Source organism: Artibeus jamaicensis, unplaced genomic scaffold, assembly GCF_021234435.1.
Source record: "Artibeus jamaicensis isolate MK-2021 breed Jamaican fruit bat unplaced genomic scaffold, CSHL_Jam_final contig_354, whole genome shotgun sequence".
NCBI classification, from domain to species: domain Eukaryota; kingdom Metazoa; phylum Chordata; class Mammalia; order Chiroptera; family Phyllostomidae; genus Artibeus; species Artibeus jamaicensis.
This window is the reverse complement of record NW_026521803.1, coordinates 10,218,969-10,241,393: the sequence shown is the minus strand read 5'-3', so window position 1 is coordinate 10,241,393 and position 22,425 is coordinate 10,218,969. Positions and strand designations below refer to the sequence as shown.

The window sequence follows — 22,425 nt, the reverse complement described above, 5'->3', positions numbered from 1 at the left end:
AACAAGGATTGCCTGTGACCACTTACCACCAACCTCCACCCTCCATGGAGGATCAGCTGTGTAGAGGCAGAGTGGTGGTGCTGATGTGGTCTGTAGCTGTCCACTAGGTATGCTGTCCCTGGGGCTTTCTGGGTGGTACCACTAGTGCCTTTCAAGCTGCCACCCAGGCTCTGGAGCCCCGAGGGAGTGAGTCTGATTAGGTGAGTCTGTGTGTGGGTTCTTTAGGAGGAACTGCTTGGGACTTCATCAGTTTCTTTCACTGACTCAATCCCCGCTGGTTTTTGCAGCCAGCAATTGTAGGGACTTACCTTCCCGGTACTGGAATCCTGGGCTGGGGAGACTGATATGGGGCTGGGACTCCTTGCCCTGCAGATATCCCTTTGAATTTTATCCACTACTCGTGGGTATGGGACCAGCCCTCTCCATGTTGTGCCCCTCCTGCCAGTCTGGATGGATGTGATTTCTTTGATTCTGTAGTTGTCAAATTTTTATTCAACTCACTTTGTCAGTTCTGAGCAGTGGTTCTGTATTTTAGTTGTAATTTTGTTGTGGTTGTGCAAAGAGGTGAGCCATGTCTGCCTAACCTGTGGTCTTGACCAGAAGCCCCAACTTTTTTTTTTATTGTGGTAAAATACACATGACATCATATTGTCTTTTCAACCATTTTAGAATGTATTATTTAGTGGCATTAAGTACATTCACATTGTTGTACAACCATCACCACCATCCACCTTTAGAACTTTTCATCATCTCAAACAGAAACTCTGCCCACTTTATTTATTTATTTATTTATTTATTTTTGGTGTTGGTGAAGTTAATTTTTTAAATTTTTTATTTAGTTATTTTTCAAGTACAGTTTTTTGTCTATTTCTCCCATCCCAGCCCCCCCCCCCACCCCGTGCTCCCCACCTCCCATCTCCACCCCCCCAGCTCTTGTCCTTGTGTCCTTCACTTTTGTTCCTCCAAATCCCTCCCCCCTTCCCCCTTAAATTCCCTTCCCTCTCCCCTCTGGTCACTGTCCCCTTGTTCTCTATTTCAGTGTCTTTGTTTTTATTCTGCTTGCTTGTTCGTTTTGTTGTTTAGCTTCCTGTTAAAGGTGAGATCATATGGTATTTGTCTTTCAACTCCTGGCCTATTTCACTCAGCATAATGCTTTCCAGTTCCATCCGTGTTGTTGCAAAGCGTAGTAGCTCCTTCTTTCTCTCTGCAGTATAGAATTCCATTGTGTATATGTACCACAATTTTTTGATCCATTCATTTGCTGATGGGCACCTAGGTGGCTTCCAACTCTTGGCTGTTGTAAATTGTGCTGCTATGAACATTGTGGTGCATAGGTTCTTTGAAATTGATGTTTTAGGATTCTTAGGATATCCTAGCAGTGGAATTGCTGGGTCTAAATGCAGGTCGATTTTTATTTTTCTGAGAAAATTCCACACTGTTTTCCATAATGGTTGTACCAGTCTGCAATCCCACCAACAGTGAACTAAGGACCCCTTTTCCCCACAACCTCTCCAACATTTGTTGTTTGTTGCTTTTTTTATGATAGCCATCCTGACCGGTGTAAAGTGGTATCTCATTGTGGTTTTAATTTGCATCTCTCTGATAGCTAACGATATTGAGCATCTCTTCATGTGTCTCTGGATATTCTGTATGTCCTCCTTGGAGAAGTGTCTGTTCAAGTCCTTTTCCCATTTTTTAATTGGGTTAGATGTCTTCTTAGAGTGGAGTCATGTAAGTTCTTCGTATATTTTGGAGATTAAACCTTTGTCTGAGGTATCATTGGCAAATATGTTTTCCCATGCAGTTGGTTGTCTTTTTAATTTAATACTGTTTTCTTTAGCCATGCAGAAGCTTTTTATTTTGATGAGATCCCATTTGTTTATTCTTTCCTTTATATTCCTTGCTCTAGGGGACATACCAGTAAAAATGTTGCTGTGTGAAATATCTGAGATTTTCTTGCCGATGTTTTCCTCTAGAACTTTAATAGTGTCATGGCTTATATTTAAGTCTTTTATCCACCTGGAATTTATTTTGGTGTATGGTGTAAGTTGGTACTCAAGTTTCATTTTTTTGCACGTAACTGTCCAGTTCTCCCAACACCATTTGTTGAAGAGGCTATCTTTACTCCATTTTATGTTATTGCCCCCTTTGTCAAATATTAATTGACTGTAGAGAGTTGCATTGATTTCTGGGCTCTCTGTTCTGTTCCATTGGTCTGTGTGCCTGTTTTTATGCCAGTACCAGGCTGTTTTGATTATAGTGACCTTGTAATACAGTTTGATAGCAGGTATTGTGATCCCTCCTACTTTGTTCTTCTTTCTTAAAAGTGCAGCTGCTATTTGGGGTTGTTTATGGTTCCATATACATTTTTGAGGTGTTTGTTCTATGTCTGTGAAATATGCCATTGGTACTTTAGTAGGTATTGCATTGAATCTGTATATTGCTTTGGGTAGTATGGACATTTTGATGTTAATTCTTCCAATCAATGAACAAGGTATTGTTTGTTCATGGGTTGGAAATCCATTTGTTTGTATCTTCTCTGATTTCTTTCTTCAGTGCTGTGTAGTCTTCTGCATACAGGTCTTTTACCTCTTTGGTTAGGTTTATTCCCAGATATTTTATTTTTCTTTTTGCTATATCGAATGGGATTTTTTTTCTTGATTTCTGCTTCTGCTGATTCATTGTTAGTGTACAAAAATGCCTTTGATTTCTGGATATTGACTTTGTATCCTGCTGTTTTGCCAAATTCATTAATTAGTTCAAGCAGTTTTTTGGTAGAGTCTATAGGATTTTCCATGTACACTATCATGTCATCTGCAAACAGTGACAGTTTTGTTTCCTCCTTTCCTATTTGGATGCCTTTTATTTCCTTTTCTTGCCTAATCGCTGTGGCCAAAACTTCCAAAACTATATTGAATAGAAGTGGTGAAAGTGGACATCCTTGTCTTGTTCCTGATCTTAGTGGAAAAGCTTTTAATTTCTGCCCATTGAGTATGATGTTGGCTGTAGGTCTCTCATATATGGCCTTTATTATATTGAGGAATGCTCCCTCTATTCCCACTTTGCTGAGTGTTTTTATCATAAATGGGTGTTGTACCTTATCAAAAGCTTTTTCTGCGTCTATTGATATGATCATGTGGTTTTTGTCTTTGCTTTTGTTTATGTGATGTATTACATTTACTGATTTGCGAATGTTGAACCATCCTTGCATCCCTGGGATGAATCCCACTTGGTCATGGTGTATGATCTTTTTGATATATTGTTGGATGCGATTTGTCAATATTTTGTTGAGGATTTTAGCGTCTATGTTTGTCAGCGATATTGGCCTGAAGTTTTCTTTCTTTGTTGTGTCTCTATCTGGTTTTGGAATTAGGATGATGCTGGCTTCATAAAAAGAATTTGGGAGTTTTCCATCCTTCTGGATTTTTTGGAATAGTCTGTGAAGAATAGGGTTAGCTCTTCCTTAAATGCTTTGTAGAATTCTCCTGTGAACCCATCTGGTCCACGGCTTTTGTGTGATGGGAGTTTTTTTATTACTGCTTCAATATCTTTTGCTGTTATTGGTGTGTTCAGTTTTTCTGTTCCTTTTTCATTAAGTTTTGGAAGATTATATTTTTCTAGAAATGTGTCCATTTCCCCTAGGTTTTCAAATTTCTTGGCATATAGTTCTTCATAGTAATTTCTAACAATCCCTTCTATTTCTGTAGTATCAGTTGTAATCTCTCCTCTTTCATTTCTGATTGTGTTTGAGTCCTCTCTCTTCTTGATGAGCCTACTTAAAGGCTTGTCTATTTTGTTTATCTTTTCAAAAAACCAACTCCTGGATTCACTGATCCTTAGAATTTTACTTTTAGTCTCTATGTCATTAAGTTCTGCTCTAATCTTGGTTATTTCCTTTCTTCTGCTTGCTCTGGGCTGTCTTTGTTGTTGTTCCTCGAGTTCTTGCAGGCGTAGGGTTAGGTTGTTTGTTTGAAATGTTTCTATCTTTTTTAGGTAGGCCTGTATTGCTATAAACTTCCCTCTCAGGATTGCCTTGGCTGTGTCCCATAAGTTTTGGGTTGTTGTGAGTTCATTTTCATTTGTTTCCAGAAACGTTTTGATTTCTTCCCTAATTTCATTCTTGACCCATTCCTTGTTTAATAGCATACCATTCAGTCTCCATGTTTTTGGGTGCTTTGGGTTTTTTTCCTTTGGGGTTGGTTTCCAATTTCAGTCCCTTGTGGTCAGAGAAAATGCTTGGTATGATTTCAATTTTCTTGAATTTGTTGAGGCTCGTTTTGTGTCTTATCATGTGGTCTGTCTTTGAGAATGTTCCATGTGCAGTTGAAAAGAATGTGTATTTAGCTTCTTTGGGATGAAGGGCTCTATATATATATCAGTTAAGTCCATTTCCTCTAGGGTGTTGTTTAATGCTGCAGTGTCTTTGTTGATATTTTGTTTGGAAGATCTGTCCATTTTTGATAGTGGGGTGTTAAAATCCCCTACTATAATTGTGTTGCTGTCAATATCATTCTTGAAGTCCTCTAAGATTTTCTTGATATATTTTGGTGCTCCTATGTTGGGTGCATATATATTTATGATGTTAATGTCTTCTTGGTGGATTCTTCCCTTGAGTACCATGAAGTGACCTTCTGGGTCTCTCTTTATGGCCCTCTTTTTGAAGTCTATTTTGTCTGATATGAGAATTGCTACCCCAGCTTTTTTTTCTTGTCCGTTTGCTTGGTAAATTTGTTTCCAGCCTTTCACTTTTAGTCTGTGATGGTCTTCTGTCCTGAGGTGGGTCTCCTGTAGGCAACATATGTGTGGGTCATGCTTCCTTATCCATTCAGCTATTCTGTGTCTTTTGATTGGAACATTTAATCCATTTACGTTTAAGGTTATTATTGATAGGTACTTATTCATTGCCATTTTTGTAACTGTGTTCTTCTCTGTCTCTCACTTTTCCTTCCTTTCCTTAAAGTAGTCCTTTTAGTATTTCTTGTCGGAGTGGTTTGGTGGAGACATATTCTTTTAGACTTCTTTTGTCTTGGAAACTCTTTATTTGGCCTTCTATCTTGATTGAGAGCCTTGCTGGGTAAAGTAGCCTTGGTCATAGGCTTCTGGTTCTCATTACTTGGAATATTTCTTGCCATTGTCTTCTTGCTTGGAGTGTTTCCATTGAGAAGTCAGTAGCTAACCTTATTGGGGCTTCCTTGTATATTACTTCCTTTTTCTCCCTTGCTGCCTTTAAGATTCTCTGTTTGTCTTGGAATTTTGCCATTTTGATGATGATGTGTCTTGAAGTGGGCCTCCTCGGGTTCCTCTTGATTGGGACTCTCTGTGATTCCTGGATTTGTGTGACTTTTTCTCTCATCAAATTAGGGAAATTTTCTGTCATTACTCTTTCAAATATGTTTTCTATCCCTTGTTCTTCTTCTCCTTCTGGTATCCCTATTATTGGGATATTATTATGTTTCATATTGTCTTGTATTTCTCTTAATCCCTCTTCATTCTTTCTGAGTTTCTTTTCATTTTCCTGCTCTTTCTGTGAGATGCTTTCTACTTTGTCCTCCAACTCACTAATCCGATCCTCCGCCTCATCTATCCTACTTTTGAAACTATCTACTGTGTTCTTTAATTCAGAAATTGTATTCTTCATTTCCTCTTGTCCCTTGCTGATAGTTTCTATTTCCTTTTTCATGTTGATATAGTTTGTGGTGAGATCATTGTAGCTCCCCTGTAGTTTTTGGTAGCTTATTGTGAGCTCTTTGAACTTCGTGACTACCAGTGCTTTGAATTCACTATCTGATAGTTGATTAGCCTCTATTTCATCTAACATTCTTTCTGAAGCCTCTGCTTTTTCTTTTGTTTGGGGATTGTTTCTTTGTCTTCCCATTGTTTGTGAGACTCTTCTTGTTAGCCTCAGCTTCTAAAATTGATCTGTTCTGACTTGCTGGGTTTATGCTGTGAACCTTTGTGGTATGATGCCTGTGAATTTCAGTGGTGCAGACTCCTTCAGGTATCTTGATGTTCTCCGTTTCCACCTACTCCTTTTATTGTGTATGTGTAATCAGTTGTAGGAGGAGGCAAAATGGTTTATGACAGCAGAAGAGTTTTTTATGATATTTACAGTCACAGCCGGTAGAGAGGAGATAGGTGATCTTTAGACTATATATTGTGTTAACCGTATTCTTCAGCCCAACTTGCCACTTTTACGAGAGGATGGACAAAAGATAAGCCTCTCGTTGGGGAGGGAAAGCTTGTTAGAAACTCTGCCCACTTTAAACACCGACTCCCCGTTCCTTTCTCCTCCAGCTTTTTCTAGTAACCATCATCTTTCTATATATGAATTTTTCTACTGTAGATACCTCATATAAGTGGAATAATATGTCTGTCTTGTTGTTCATGGCTTGTTTCATGTAGCAAAATATGTATGGGGTTCGTCTGTGTTGTAGCATATTTCAGAATTTGAATAACACTCCATTGTATGTATATAACATGCTTTTGTACTCATCTGTCACTGGGCACTTAGGTTCCTTCTACCTCTTGCCTGTTGTGAACACGGGTGTGTGAATATCTGTTTGAGTCCCTGCTTTCAATTCTTTGGGTGTACAGCTAGGAGTGGAATTGCTGGTCATATTTTAATTCTGTGTTTAATTTTTCAGGAACTGCTATATTTTCCTGATGTTTTGAAGTCTAGTTAGGTGTAATATGTATTTAATAAAGTTAGCCTGAATTGCCTTGAATTTTTAACTTTTCAAATACCTTTAAGAACTCAAAGGATACATTTAATATTTTGAATTTATGGTACTTAGGTGAAATAGCTCTGAGTGTTGAATTTTCTAAGGCTTAGTTGTCTACAAGAAATTGTTGACTTCTGTAGGGATTTTCTAATTTGATTCTATAGAAGTTAAACTTGAATAGTAAAGTAGCAGTTCAAATTATAAAATAATAGACCTGTGACCACATTCAACAAGTTATGATAGCCCTTTGAACTACAAATTTTAGAGTCTCCGCCAAGATCTCAGAGTTGTTAGGGCCACAGAATTTATCCACTGTATTGAATGAGGACTTATTGGCATGGGTACTTCTTTATTTGTGTGTGTGTGTGTGTATAATCTTTACACTTGATCCTAGCCAAAAGGCCAAGAAGCGATGTATAATCTTTATATTATATATTCTTTCATTACCACTTAGTCCCCTAAAGCCCCCTCCCCCCAGCAATCAAGTATGGGCACTACTTTAATTAGATAACCTGCAATGTTTATAAAATAACAAAATATGAATTTGCTTTGCACACAATTTACTTATTTTAAAGATTTTATTTCTTCTTAGAGGGAAGGGAAGGAGAAAGAGAGTTAGAGAAAGATCAGTGTGTGGTTGCCTCTCATGTGGCCCCCACTGGGAACCTGGCCTGCAACCCAGGCATGTGCCCTGACCGGGAATCAAACCAGCAACCCTCTGGTTCACAGCCCACACTCAATCCACTGAGCTACACCAGCCAGGGTTTTGCACACAATTTAAGATTAGAAGTCTAGCTTCTTTAGTGGACCTTGGAGGAGAGGAAACATAAGGCAAAATGGTCTCTAGTCTCCCAGTTTTTGAAGCTCAAAATGTTTTTTGTTTAGTTATTTCCTTGGAAACATTCTCTTGGACATTAAAATCTTATTAATTAATCTGAAAACAGCTCGGAATTGCATAAATGTGAAAAGAGGAGTTGGAAAAAAATACATAAAGTGATCGCGAAAAATACTGTGTGTACTGATAGGGTGTGGCTCAGATCCATGCTGATCAGTGGCATTAAGGGATTGTTTGTCTTTTTCTTTTGGCTTAAACATCAGAGACAAAAACACTTTTCTGAAACAAGATCGCATGATTTTTAAGACTGTTTTAAAAAATCTGTTCAACATGTACGTTTGGATTATTTTGTATTTTTTCTACAGGTAACTGTTGTTTAGAGACTAAATAGTTTAAGATACATCAAATCAAATAGTAGTGATAATGCTAAATACTCATAGAGTGCGTATTTATAAAATTTCTCCTTTTTTGGTATTAATTTATTTCTTGTGGCATATAAAAAACTTCATTAATTTTATTCACTCATAACGAATGTGTTACCTTTAGGCCTTCCTGTGGGGAAGCTTGATGGCTCTGTTCTCGAGGGGCTATTGGGTCAGCCAGAAAGTCCATTTAGTTTTTTTTTCCATAAAATGAGATACATTTTTCGATTTTCACCAATAACTAGATTGATTTGGATATTTCAAGTATGTCGGTTATCTCCTGCTATTGGCTTCAAGTAGGTAGAGGCCAGGGCTGCTGCTAAACATCTTCCAATGCATCAGACAACCCCCCAGCAAAGAATTATTTGGCCAAAATGTCAGTAGTATGAAGGAACTTTGCAAACCATTTTTTGACACATTCAATCAGTCATAGCAGCTTCTCTATACACTGCACAAATCTTTTTTTTTGCATTCGAGTTGTGCTTTTTTCTTGAAATAATGAAGCATAATATGTGGAAAACGTTGAGTATCTTTTTCCATCTTCAGTATTAAAATGGCTGCACAAAAATTCACCAATTTGTTAAGTTTTTTCAATGCATGCTGATATGACGGCTGTCACGATACAGTCTAACATAATTGTTTCAAATGAAGTTAAAGACAAGTGTGTGCTACTAGAGCCATCTATGGAAAAAAACTAAACAAACTTTTTAGCCAACCCAGTAAGTCCACATTCATTCATCCATTTGTGCATCTGCCCATTTAATTAATATTTCATTTCTTACTGTGTTTTAAGCAGCCTGCCGGGTACTAGGAATGTTGTATGGGACCCATTTCAAACCCAGTTTGCAGTGGAGTGTAGACAGAGCCAAAGAAATGACGACATGAATACCTACAGACTGACCTGGGGCAAAAGAGATGTGAGGGTTTATTAAAGGGTGAGGGTGATGGTAAAGAGGGCAAGTGAGACCTTTTGAGAAATGTGGGTAGTAATTTATTTGTACACTTACCTTCCTTACATCACAGGTTCTCTGAGTGGAAGGCCTGGTTTTATTTATTGAAGTGTCATCAAAGTTTAGGACAATACCTGGAACGTGGTAGGCTCTCAGGCAAGTGTTTATTGATTTGCCTCCTTGCAGGGTCTTAGAGATAGAGAAGGCAACACAGCAGGTTCTTAAATAACATTTCATTATTACAGTGAGACACCTCGTAACTTAACTCTTGTTTCTATCAGTTATCCTATGGTAAAATTGTTTTTTTTGTGTGTTGCATTTCATGTAAAGTCACAGAACCTGTCCATTACGTTGACCTGGTGGTGATGTGGGTACTACAGCTTCTTGTGGCTGTCACGTTGGAAACCTTCCCAGCTCCTGCTGGCTGCCTAGGTGCCCACGAAGGAATAAGGTTTTAGATACTAGTGTATATTCCGAATATTCAGGTCTGCAGAGACAGCAGAGGACCTTTAGTTATAAAGAAATTATAATGAATGTTTTTATGCCTTGGTTTGGAACACTTTCTTAGTAACTTACTTGTAGCATAGCTAAAAGAACATAAGGATTATTTTATTCTACTGATATCACTTCAGGATGTGTACTTGGTTTTTAAATAACAGTTATTTTTGGAGTTGCGTTATTTTGATGGTGTTTGAGCCACTGGGAAATTAATTTGCTCTAAAAATGTAGTTTTTCTGTTTCTGCTTCAAAAAGATCATTGTTCATAGGACTAAGTGTTAAATGTATACATGATGTAATACATTTGTTTGTGAGGGGAGTTGGGAGGAAGTGTCAGTGCCCCCAACCCCTGCCACTCCGTTCTGAAGTAGTAGAGTTGATAAGGGAAAAGAGTCGACAGTGCCCGTTTGCACTTTGGAATGAGTTTTCAAGGTACTGCTTGTTGGAGTAAGTCCCAAGTTTTACAGTTGGAGCAGCCTTTAGAATTGGCTCAGTCTGCAGATAGACTAACTTAGTTGGCTAAGGTGTTAAATTGCTTTGAAAAGGAGAGAATATCCAAATTGCTTTAAGAGGATTTTGTAATCAAACAGGTGTCTATGTTAAAAATGGATACATGTGGGATTTAGGCATAGAGCAACAGAAGTTTTGTGTTTCTGTCTTGGTGAAATTTTTAAAAAAATTCTCGCTCAAGGACATGTTTTTCATTGCTTTTTAGAGAGAGAGGAAGGACGAGGGGGAGAGACAGACAGACAGACACGCATCAGTCAGGTCACCACCTCCCTTAGGTGACCTGACCGGGGATCGAACCCACAACCTAGAGGTATGTGCCCTGGCCTCATTCCCCTCTCAATTTTAAAATCAAAACAATCTTTATTCTATTTCTATTACTCAACCACCCCCTCCCCATCCTATCTTGTGGTAGGTTAGAATCTGTTTCTTTTCTTAGGAAAATTGTAACCAACTCGGGCTTTTCATCTACCTGCTGAGTCTCCTCTAGGACCTTGTTTGATCCCGCCCTCATGCATCCTTTCTTCTGTATTGCAAGTGTTCACTCTCTTGGCTCTTGCTCCACAGAATATAGACATGCCCAGTTAGCTAATTTCCAAAAGTGAAACTATCACCAGCTCTTCAGAACCCAGTTGCATTAAAGAAGTTTGGTGTGCTCTCTCCCTGTTGCCCACTTTCACTTCCCAATTTGCCCCAATCTTCTCTGTCAAGGCCATTTCCACTGAAAGAATTCTGGAGAGCAACAGTGGCTTTCTGCTGGCCCCGTCAACAGCCATTTGCAGGTCCTGCTCATTCTTGCCCTTTCTTTAGTGTTGCACAGCCGTCTGGCCCCCTGCTACACTCCCCTCTCTCGGTTTCAGTGCTGCCACCCTCTTTTGTCCCCACTTTTACACTTAGTCCTTTCTACCAGATCTTAAAGCCACTGGCCTCTGTCCCCTTAAATGTTGATCTTCTCCCAGGGAGGGGCCTTTACTCCTACAACTTGACTGGCAGTTGATGCTCTGGAAACTCTCATGGTTTGGGTTCTAGCCCAGGACAGCGATCTTCTGCTCCAGCTGGTACTAGCTCAGTGCGCATGGACAGCTCCGGGGCATTTGTTGTCTGGCTAGAGAGAGAGTCCCGGTGTTCCCTGCGCTGCTATCTTCCTGGAATTTTCCCTCAGTGCTGTGTATTATGAACTTTGAAAAACGTTGTCAAATAGTTCTCTCTTCCCCTGCCACAAATGAAAAATCGTATGCATTTACATGTATGTGAGCAGTTTATTAGAGCGTCAGAGTGTACTTTTCCAGTCTGTGAAGACACTGTGTGTGTGTGTGTGTGTGTGTGTGTTTTTTTTTTTTTGCTAATCTGGTAGACAAAACCCCATATTTTTGTTTGATTTATTTATATTTATTTGAATATTGATAAGAATGAATTAGTATTTCTTTTGGGAGCTGCTGATCATAACATTTTGACAGATATGCTTTATATTCTTGTGTAGTCCTCAATATTTGTTTTGGAGTTTATAAGAAAATATGACAGAGGAAATGATTTGTAATGGCCATGTCCAGGTCCTTATCAAAATTTATTTTGATAAACATTCTATTCAGAATGTATTTCTTTCTGTGCACGTTTTGAATGTGTTAATTTACATTTCAGTCTTTAATATTTTTATTTGAATGGCCATATTTTTACTTTAGTGATTGTAATAGTAACTATTTGTAAAATACCTGTATTTGACAGACTGCTTTTATAGACATAATTTCACGACAGCTCATGGAATTGGTTGTATTTTGCAGATGAGGAAACAGGCTTTGGAAGGTTAAGAAACTTGCTCCGACGTCTAGTGCACTTCTTCAATAAGAATACAAAGGGCAAGCCGCCTTTCAGAGTCCAATTCTGGTCCTGCAGCTGATTTAATTAGTTGTTGTGTCTAGCTGCAAAATAAAGAGGATTCTTTCCCCTTTTTGTATTAGCAGGTAGTATTTAAAATGCTAATTATGTTCTTAGATCAAAGCAATTTTGTTTTGTTTTGTTATGTTTTCGGTATAGAAATGAACACAGAAACTGAACAACAGCTTCTCCATCATGCGAGAAATGGCAATGCTGAAGAAGTAAGACGGCTGTTAGAAACCATGAAAAAGAATGAGGTCATTGCTGATATTAATTGCAAAGGTAAGCTTTGATTGGATTTTAATTGATTTTTAGAGAGGGGGAAAGGAAGGGAGAGAGGGAGAAAGACATTGATGTGAGAGAGAAAAACTGTCCCTATTGTAGACCTCTCGCGGGCACCCTGATTGCGGACCCAGCCTGCAACCTGGGCATGTACCCTGACTGGGAATCAAACGGGTGACTTCGCTTTGCAAAATGATGCCCAGCTGACTGAGCCACACTGGTCAGGGCTGAGTGAGTTTTTTCACTTTCTCTTTTACTACTTATGCACCCTCTCGTATGTACTTACTCTATCATTTATTGAGCATTATTCTTTCTGATCTTGCTTGCAATAAATTTCCATCTCTTAGAACTCCCGTGAGAGTGGTGAAATGTCTCTCCTAGTTCTTCTAAGTCAGAGAAATTGAGATCCAGTCTTACAATTGTCATGGATTATAAACCTTATGAGCTGCAAGGGTGGCCATAAGCCCATAAGATGCGTGCTGTGACAGTTCGTTCTTCCTAAAGACATTGTAGTTGAACTTAGCAGGTTCAAGCGTTTTCTCTGTGCCCAGGGAGTCATGTAAAGTACCTTGGAGATGGTATCAGTCAGTATCCCTTCCCTCACTGAGACTAGTCCAGTAGAGTAATAGGTCATTTGATGTTGACATTACACACATGTGTGATAATATGGAAGTGTAGACTGTCATGGGACCTCATAGGAGAGGTATGCGACTGGAACTTGAAGGATTCGTTTTTTGGAGGAACTGATTCCAAGGTGGTATGTAAGAGACAGGGGACCCAAAAAACCCCAGAACTTATTTATTAAAAATTGTGTATTTATTCTTACATGTTTAAACTTCAGTCACTTTCAAAGTACTCTCCATTTGATGCAGTATACCTGTTGAGACATTATTTCCACTGCTCAAAACAGTGTAGTTCAAACTCATCAATTTTCATGCCTTTTAGTGCTCCTGCTGTTTTTTGTTTCACCTCTTCCACATTGGCAAATTGTTTCTCTTTGAGGACTTTTTCATCTGGAGAAACAAAAAAAAAAGTCGCTTGGGGAGATTGGGTGAACAGGGAGCATGGGGCACAAGGGTCATGCCATTTTCAGTCAAAAACTGCTGAACACTCAGCACAGTGTGGGCGGGTGCGCTCATAAATCACCCCTCATGAAATGGGCAGACACATTGAAAGAGTCTTTGAAAATAATTTCGCTGAAGCTGAATGCAGCCTCTCACAACAACACCAGCTGGTGCACTGATACAGATGGGTTCCTAGAACACTCACCTAGCGGTGGAAGTCTATACTACAAGGGACCTGCCCTCCAGAAGATGATTCCATTTTTTCTTTCTTGGGGGGGTCCCCCGTCTTAAGAGTGTGTAGGGCTTAACCAGATGAAGATAAGAAGAGGGCTCAGGGTAGAAGAAACAGCATGTGTGAGACGAGAAGCAGCCTAGGTAGCAAGAGCCTATAGGCAAGTGGGGGTGAGGGGTGAGGCTAGGTAGGTAAGTAGCAGCCAAATTACAACATGCCTTGTGTAGCAAGGTCGCACATAGAGTACACTGGGGTATGGAGAGAAGTGGAACTTACTTTCTAAAATGGCTCTGCTATTTCAACAAGCGCCTTCTCATTCTGGGAGAGTGGAGGACTATACTTTAGTCTTTGTGAAGGCAGGGGGTATTTAGGAGAAAGGGAAGGGGAACAATTACATGATTCAAAGGAAGTCCATTCTATGGGTGTTAATAAGCTAAGAAAAGAATTTCTGTCGATGTGGATAAGCTAATGTAATGATGCTCATTCTAGAGAATCATTTAATTTTCATCCCTAGTCATAACAAACAGTTGGAATACAGTGCTGCTTTAGGCCCTGTCCAAAGGTTATTTTGCTAAATTTTAACATTCCAGAGGTTTGAGAGTAAGACGTGCTAGGAGTTCCTCTGGATGGCATCTTCATTTCCATTTTAAAGACACTCTTGGTATATTATTTTTTACATTTCCCCCTTTTGATTAAGATCTTTCCCAGAAAGTAATCACAAGAAAGCTACACTAATGATTGGTTATTAAAAGCGTCAGTGGTCCCTTGTTGCCAGAAAAGTTCTTTCTGGGTCATGTTTTACCTAGGAAGAAGAGTGGGTTTGTTTTTGAGCCTTAGGCCGCATTGGAGCAATAAGAACACAGTGAAGTTTTACTGTCATGTTCCTTTAAGGGCACACACCTTCTGTGGTCTCTTGGAGTTTCTCAAATGAAGTCTCCTAGGCCTTAGTGGTTTTCTTACAGCGCTGAGCACCAATATCCTAGGGGTCTTTTTGTAACATTGAGCTATGAAAAACAAAGTTTTATAATAGGAAAAATTCTTAAAAATTACAAACATGTTAAGTCCTTTTTGAAGAATAAATCAGAACCAGGAGGCAACACCTGAGGGCAGCCAGCTGGAGATACTGAAGAGCCATGAGGTGTTAGTGGGCGCTGTCTTTACCCATCCTATCTGGGCCTGGATTTTATCTAGTTCCATCTCTACTTCACCAAAGACATTTTTCCCAAGTACAACAAGAGGTATTAACAACCGGACAAACCATACATACCTATGTTTAGCTAGGATATGTGTCAGTTACCTGACACAACTCATGCAGAGGAATTTAAACATTTTTCCCAACTGGTTATTGCGTTGGTGGTAGCTCCAGTGATTTCCCTTAAGATTTTTGATAAGTTTCTAATTATGTACTTATTCATTGCAACACCTGCCCAAGGAAAAAGCATTCTCCCAAATCCGGAACCTTTGCCGGGGTTGACATCGCCAGGCATTTGGTAGCTGTGTGTGGAGCCAGTTGCATGTTTTGACCTATGAAGTAGGTTTAAAGATGATGCCAATGCTGAGTTCTCTTTCTGAGCAGAAGTCAAGGTGGAAAAGGAAACAATAATTATTACAGCGAGTTGATGACCTTTTATATTATTTGTGAGATAGGAAGGAACTGAAGAGAGGAAAAGGGAAAAATGAGGGTGTAGATTATACAGTCCTGGCCACAGGCTGTCCTTGTGGGTTAGCTGGCTGCAACAGGTGCTGTCTGCTTCACTTGCTAGTAATTAAAAAAAAACCTTTAGAGAGAGGGGAGGGGACAGAGAAAGAGAGGGAGGGAAACATCGATGTGAGAGACACATTGATTGGTTGCCTCTCCTACGCCCCCAACTAGGGCATCAGCTGGTAGCCCAGGCACGTTCCCTGACTAGGAATCCAACCAGCGACATTTAGGCTCATAGGCTGGCACTCAATCCACTGAGCCACGCCAGCCCGGGCACTTTTTAGTAATTTCTAACATCAGATTTTTTGTTACTATATACCTATTGGTTAAAAGTACCCGATAGGGTTCTTTCCATCTTGGTTGTAAAGAGTCCTTTCTATGGTGTCTTTTCCAGGACACATAATGTCCTGGTTATAAATTGAGGTACTTAATTTTTTCATTCCCTTTAATTAATTGCACAGCAAAAGTGAGGAATCTAAGTGCACAGGTCTTCCCGAGAAGGCTGCTGGGAACCCTGTGAACAGCACGGCAGGCCCGTTTTCCTGGGGAGGCTCCACGAGTTCACCTTTGTTCCTTGAAGCTGTCTGGTCATGTCTGAGACTATGCACGTCTTTCTCAAACATGACGTTGTACTCAGAACCTTGGTAATATAACCAGTGTTTGTGATTGCATGCTATTATAATGAGGAAAGATTCTTATTGAGCTTATGTGAATAATTGCATGGCCATGAACATAGGAATACTCACCGATAGTTTCTAAATTCTGCAGGGATCGGGTAGAGTGTGGAAAGGGTAAATGCTTGAATCTTGGTTTCAAAAGTGTAATTTACTAATTTGCTGTAGGTCATAGCTAGCTTTGGAGAAAAAAATTACTTATATCTGAAAACCAAGATTAAAAAAGTAATAATTTCAAATAAAGTCATAAAAATTATAATAATCTTTACCAGTTTATTTAGTCCCATGTTTTGGAGTTTTGTTGATCTCAGTCTTTTTCTTTTTTTAATATATTTTATTGATTATGCCATTATAGTTCTATTTCCCCCTTCATTCCCCTCCACCCTGTACACCCCCTCCCCCACCATTTTCCCCTTTAGTTTATGACCACGTGTCTCAGGTTCTTTAGATTCTATATTTCCCCTACTATTCTTGCCCTCCCCCCTGTCTATTTTCTACCTACCATTTATGCTACTTATTCTCTGTACCTTCTCCCCCTTCTCCTCCCACTCCCCTGTTGCTAATCCTCCATGTGATCTTCATTTCTATGGTTCTGCTCCTGATCTAGCTGTCCTCTTAGTTTGCTTTTGTTTTAGGTGTGGTTCTTAATAACTGTGAGTTTGCTGTCCTTTCACTGTTCATCTTTTTTATCTTCTTTTTCTTAGGTAAGTCCCTTTAACATTTCATATAATAAGGGCTTGGTGATGATGAACTCCTTGTATTTGATCTTATTTGAGAAGCACATTATCTGCCCTTCCATTCTAAATGAAAGCTTTGCTGGATAGAGCACTCTTGGCTGTAGGTCTTTGGATTTCATGACTTGGAATACCTCTTTGCAGCCCCTTCTTGCCTGTAAGGTCTCTTTTGAGAAATCAGCTGACAGTCTGATGGGAACTCCTTTGTAGGTGACTGTCCCCTTAGCTCTTGCTGCTTCTAGGATTCTGTCCTTCATTTTAATCTTGGCTAATGTCATGATGATGTGCCTTGGTGTGTTCCTTCTTGGGCCCAACTTCTTTGGGACTCTCTGAGCTTCCTGGATTTCCTGGAAGTCTATTTTTTTTTTTTGCCAGATTGGGGAAGTTCTCTTTTATTATTTGTTCAAATAAGTTCTCCACTCGTGGCTGTTCCTCTTCCCCTTCTGGTACCCCTATAATTCTGATGTTGGAACGTTTAAAGATGTCCCAAAGGTTCCTAAGCCTCTCCTCATTTTTTCGAATTCTTGTTTCTTCATCCTTTTCTGTTTGGTCATTTTTTTCCTCCTTCTGGTCCACTCCTTTGATTTGAGTCCCAGTTTCCTTTCCATTACTATTGGTTTCCTGTGCATTTCCATTCATTTTAATTAGTTTAGCCTTCGTATGTTCCTCTAATTTGTGACTAAAATCAACCAGTTCTGTGAGCATCCTGATCACCAGTGTTTTGAACTGTGCACCTGAAAGTTTGGCTCTTTCTTCATTGCTTAGATTTATGGGCTCTGGGGCTCTGACTTGTTCTTGAGCCATGTTTTGATCTGTTCATGCCTGTTACATATGAGGAGCAGAGCCTTAGTTGTTCACCAGGGTGGGGCCACTCAGATCGCTGGTTTGTGATGCTGTATGTGGGGGCAGGGTCAGAGAGGGACAGTGGTGGTTCCCTCTGCTGCTTCCTGCTGTTGGGGCCTGCGTGGTCCGTCTCACTGCTAGCTCCTTCACCAGTTTATCTGTGCTCGAATGTGTGACTGTGGTCAGCCCTCAGTCAGTCCACCACCTTGCGCCCTCAGTGAGTCCTCCTGCTTCTCCACACCTGGGATCCACCCACGGCTGCTGGATTGGTCTGGTGGATCTTTCCTGCCCGACCCTGCTCTGCTGCTGGCTCTGCCCATCTTACTGGTTTGGCTAAAGGGTTAGTAGTTGTCAGACTTCCGTGTAGATCAATTTTCTATGGTTTGGCTGCGTTTTTGTTACTAAAACTTTGTTGTTTTTAAATTTGGTTGTGTGGGAAGGTGCAGTGCTTCCACCTACACCTCCATCTTGGCGGAAGTTCTTCCCAACACCATTTTTGAAGAGGCTGTTTTTACTCCATTTTATGCTTCTGCCCCCTTTGTCAAATATTAATTGACCATAGAGACTTGGGTTTATTTCTGGGCTCTCTGTTCTGTTCTATTGATCTATGTGTCTGTTCTTATGCCAGCACCAAACTGTTTGATTATGGTGGCCTTGTAGTATAGTTTGATACCAGGTATTGTGATTCCTCCTACTTTGTTCTTTCCTCAAGTACTGAGGCCATTTGGAGTCTTTTTTGTTCTGTATAAATTTTTGAGGTATTTGTTCTAGATGTGTGAAATATGCATTGGTACCTTAATTAGAATTGTATTGAATCTATAGATTGTTTTGGTAGTATGGACATTTTAATGATGTTATTTTTTCCAATCCATGAACACGGTATATGTTCCATTTGTTTGTGTCTTTCTTAATTTTTTTTCTTCTGTGTTCTTTAGTTTCCCAAGTACAGGTGTTTTACTCCTTGGTTAAATGTATTCCTAGGTACTTTATTTTTTCTTGTTGCTATAGTAAATAAGACTTTATTCCTAGTTTCTCTTTCTGATATTTCATTATTGGTATACGAAAATGCCATTGATTTCTGAATATTGACTGTGTAATCTGCTGTTTTGCCAAATTCAGTTATTATGTTGAGTTGTTTTTTTGGTATAGACTGTAGGGCTTTCTAGGTACACTACCATGTTGTCTGCAAATAATGACAGTTTTACTTCCTCCTTTCCAATTTGGATGCCTTTCATTTCTTCTTGTCTGATTGCTGTGTTTAGAACTTCCAGTACTATGTAGAATATGAGTGATAAGAATAGACAGCTTTGTTTTATTCCTGATCTTAAGGGAAAAGCTTTTAGTTTTTGCCTGTTGAGTATATTGTTGGCTATTTTTTGTTTGTTTGTTTATAGCCTTTGTTATGTTGAGGTATGCTCCCTCTATTCCCACATAGCTGAGTGTTTTTGTTTTTTTTATCATAAATGCATGCTGGGTTTTATCAAATGCTTTTGCAGTATCTGTTGATATGATCATGTGATTTTTGTCCTTCATTTTGTTTATGTGGTATATTACGTTTATTGATTTGCAAATATTGTACCATCCTTGAATCTCTGGGATGAATCCCACTTGATCATGGTGAATGATCTTTTTAATGTATTGTTGGATCTGCTTTGCTAGTATTTTGTTGAGGATTTTGGCACCTATGTTCATCAGAGATACTGGCCTGTAATTTTCTTTCTTTGTTGTGTCTTTATCTGTTTTTGGAATTAGGATAATAACTGGCCTTGTAAAAATAGTTTGGGAGTCTTCCCTCTTCTTGAATTTTTTGGAATAGGTTGAGAAGGATAGGAGTTAGTAGTTCTTTAAATGTTAGATAAAATTTGCCTGTGAAGCCATCTAATTAAAGGCTTTTGTGTGCAGGGAGTTTTTTGAATACTGCTCAGTTTCACTAGTTGTTATTGGTGTATTCAGGCTTTCTTCTTCTTAATTCAGTTTTTAAAAATATTTTATTTATTTATCTTTAGAGGGGAAGGGAAGGAGAGAGGGAGAGAAATATCAATGTGTGGTTGCCTCCCGTGTGTCCCCCGCTGGGAACTGGCCTGCAACCCAGGCATGTGCCCTGACTGGGAATCGAACCGTGATACTCTGGTTCACAGGCCTGTGCTCAATCCACTGAGCCACACCAGCCAGAGCCTTCTTAATTCAGTTTTGGAAGATTGTATGTTTCTAGAAATTTATCTATTTTGCCCAGATTTTACAGTTTCTTGGCATATAGTTTGTTGTTCATTGTTACTTCTTACAATTCTTTATATTTTGGTGGTATCAGTTGTAAATTCTGCCCTTTCATTCCTGATATTGTATATTTGGGTCATGTCTCTTTTTTTGTTGATGAGTTTGATTAAAGATTTGTCAATTTTATCTTTTCAACGAACCAGCTCCTGGATTTAGTGATTTTTTGAATTGTTTTTTTAGTCTTTATGTCATTTAATTTTGCTCTGATCTTGATTATTTTCTTCCTTGTACTCACTTTGGTTTGTTTTTGTTCCTCTAGTTCTTGTAGATGTAGGGTTAGGTTGTTTATTTGAGGTTTTCTTATCTTCTCTAGGTAGATCTATAATGCTATGAACATCCTCATGACCGCCTTTGCTGTGTCCCATGGGTATTGGGTTGTCGTGTGTTTATTTTCATTTCTTTCCAGAAACTTTTTGATTTCTTCATTGATCTCACTATTAACTCATTCATTATTTAATAGCATGTTATTCAGCTTCCATGTATTTGAATGTTTTTGATTTTTTTCCTTGAGGTTCATTTTTACTTCCAAGCCATGTGATCTGAGCACATGCTTGATATGATTTCAGTGTTCTTGAATTTGTTGAGGTTTGTTTTGTGTGCTACCATGTGGTCTATCTTTTAAAATGATCCATGTGCATTTGAGAGAATACATATTTTGCTTCTTTGGGGTGAAAGGTTCTGTATATATCAATTAAGTCCATTGATCTAGAGTGCTGTTCAATGCTACAGTATTCTTATTGATTCTTTGTTTGGAAGATCTATTCATTGTTGAGAGTGGGGTAGTAAAATCCCCTATGATAACTGTGTTGCTTTTGATATCTTTTTTGAAGTCTTACAAGATTTTCCTTATATATTTAGGTGCTCCCATGTTGGGTGCTCCCTTAAGTATTATGTAGTGATCTTCTTTGTCTTTTTATGGCCTTTGTTTTGAAGTCTGTTTTGTCTGATATAAGTATTGCTACCCCAGCTTTTTTTTATGTCCATTTTGTTGGAATATTTTTTCCCATCCCTTTATCTACAGCTAGTATAGATCTTTGTTCTGAGGTGGGTCTGTTGTAGACAGAGTATACATGGGTTGTGTTTTCTTATCCATTGAGGTGCCCTATGTCTTTTGATTGGAGCATTTAATCTGTTTCCATTTAAGGTTATTGATAGGTACTTATTCATTGCCACTTATCCATACCTCTGTTCCCTCACTCCCCATTTCTTCTCCTTATAACAGTCCCTTTATCATCTCTTGCAGTGCTAGCTTGGTGAAGATGTACTCTTTTAGCCTTTTTTGTTGTTGCTGTCTGAGAAGCTCTTTATGTTGCCTGCCGTGTTAAATAAGAGCCTTGCTGTAGAGTAGTCTTGGTTGTAGGTCCTTGCTTTTCATTACTTGGATTATTTTGCATCATTCCCTTCTGGCTTGTAGTGTTTCTGTTGAGGAATCAGCTGATAGCCTTATCTGGGCTCCCTTGTATGTTACTAGCTGTTTCTACCTTGCTGCCTTTGAGATTCTCTCTTTGCTTTAAATTTTGCCATTTTAAATATGATGTGTCTTGGAGTGAGCCTTTTTGGGTTAATCTATATTAGTACTCTCTGTGCATCCTGAACTTGCATGCCTTTTTCCCTCACCAAGTTAGGGAAATTTCCTGTCATTTTTTCAACAGGTTCTCTCGTTCTTGCTCCTTTTCTTCTTCTGGTATGCCTGTGATGCAAATGTCATTATGTTTCATGTTGTCCTGAAGTTCCCTTACACTATTGTCATTCTTTTTTGAGTCTTTTTTCATTTCATTCTTCTGATGGGGTATTTTTTTTCTCCCTTGTCTTCTAGTTCACTGATTTGGTCCTCTGCTCTGTCTAGCCTGCTTTTGATTCCTTCTAATATAGTCTTCATTTCAGATATTGTATTCTTCATTTCTTCCTGCTTCTTATAGTTTCTATGTCCTTTTTCACGCAGCTGTAGTTCCCACTAAGTTCCTTGTAGTTCCCATAAAGTTCCTTGTCGTTCTAACTGTGTTTTTTGAGCATCCGTATAATCATTATTTTGAGTCCTCTGTCTGATAAATTGCTTGCCTCAATTTTATTTAGCTCCTTTTCTGGGGATTCCTCTTTTCCTTTTTTGGGGGGTTGTTTCTCTGTCTCCCTAATTTAGGTGACTGTTTGTTTCTGTGTCTCGGGTTGCCTTGTTTTTACTGCCTGTCTTCGCAGGGTAGCCTTTGGTGGCAGGAGTTCTGTGGGACTCAGTGGTACAGTCTCTTTGCTCTCTTGGTCTGGATGCCCCTTATTCATTTTACATGGGCTCTCATTATTGACAGCTCATTCCTTGGTGGGTTCTCCCCTCCAGCTGGCTGACTGGGAGTCACAACCCCACCACACCATTGTATGCGCCCGTGTGAAGTGTCTTCTGTACTTCTTGTCTCAAATCTCCATATCAGCTAAGATTCTGTTGATTGTTCAGGGTTTTTTTGTTGGAAGATCAACTGAGAATCTGAGGTGGGGGCTAGAGCAAGCGGACACAGCTTCCACCTACTTGGCCACCATCTTCTTCTCTAAACAGAGCTCTTTAAAAACCAATATGTGTTTAGACAGGTACATTTAGACAGGTATAACCAGAGATGTGATTAGTTTTTAAAATTTCAGCCATGAGACAGGTATGATAAGGCAAAAATCCTCTGATTTAAAACAGTTGAAGTAATTTTTGTTTGTTCATTTGGGTAAGGCTTTTGCTAGTTTTAGAGAAGACTTTTAAGATTTGTATTTCTCCTTGACAAATGGTTTGCAGGAGGCTGTGTGTGTGTGTGTGTGTGTGTGTGTGCGCGCTCATGTGAG

The 22,425-nt window shown here is 39.2% G+C and overlaps 1 protein-coding gene across 2 annotated transcripts in view; it reads left to right on the top strand.

Annotated features, from left to right (window-relative positions):
- Positions 1-22,425, top strand: part of OSBPL1A (oxysterol binding protein like 1A) — a 211,983-nt gene that overhangs the window by 6,039 nt on the left and 183,519 nt on the right. Inside the window, exons 2-3 of one of the 2 annotated variants that reach the window (XM_037134083.2) lie at positions 10,143-10,247; positions 11,966-12,088. In XM_037134083.2, coding sequence (XP_036989978.2) covers positions 11,968-12,088 — 121 coding nt within the window. In that variant the 5' untranslated portion in view covers positions 10,143-10,247; positions 11,966-11,967. The remainder of the gene's footprint in view (positions 1-10,142; positions 10,248-11,965; positions 12,089-22,425) is intronic. The other variant, XM_053664391.1, reaches the window with a different exon arrangement.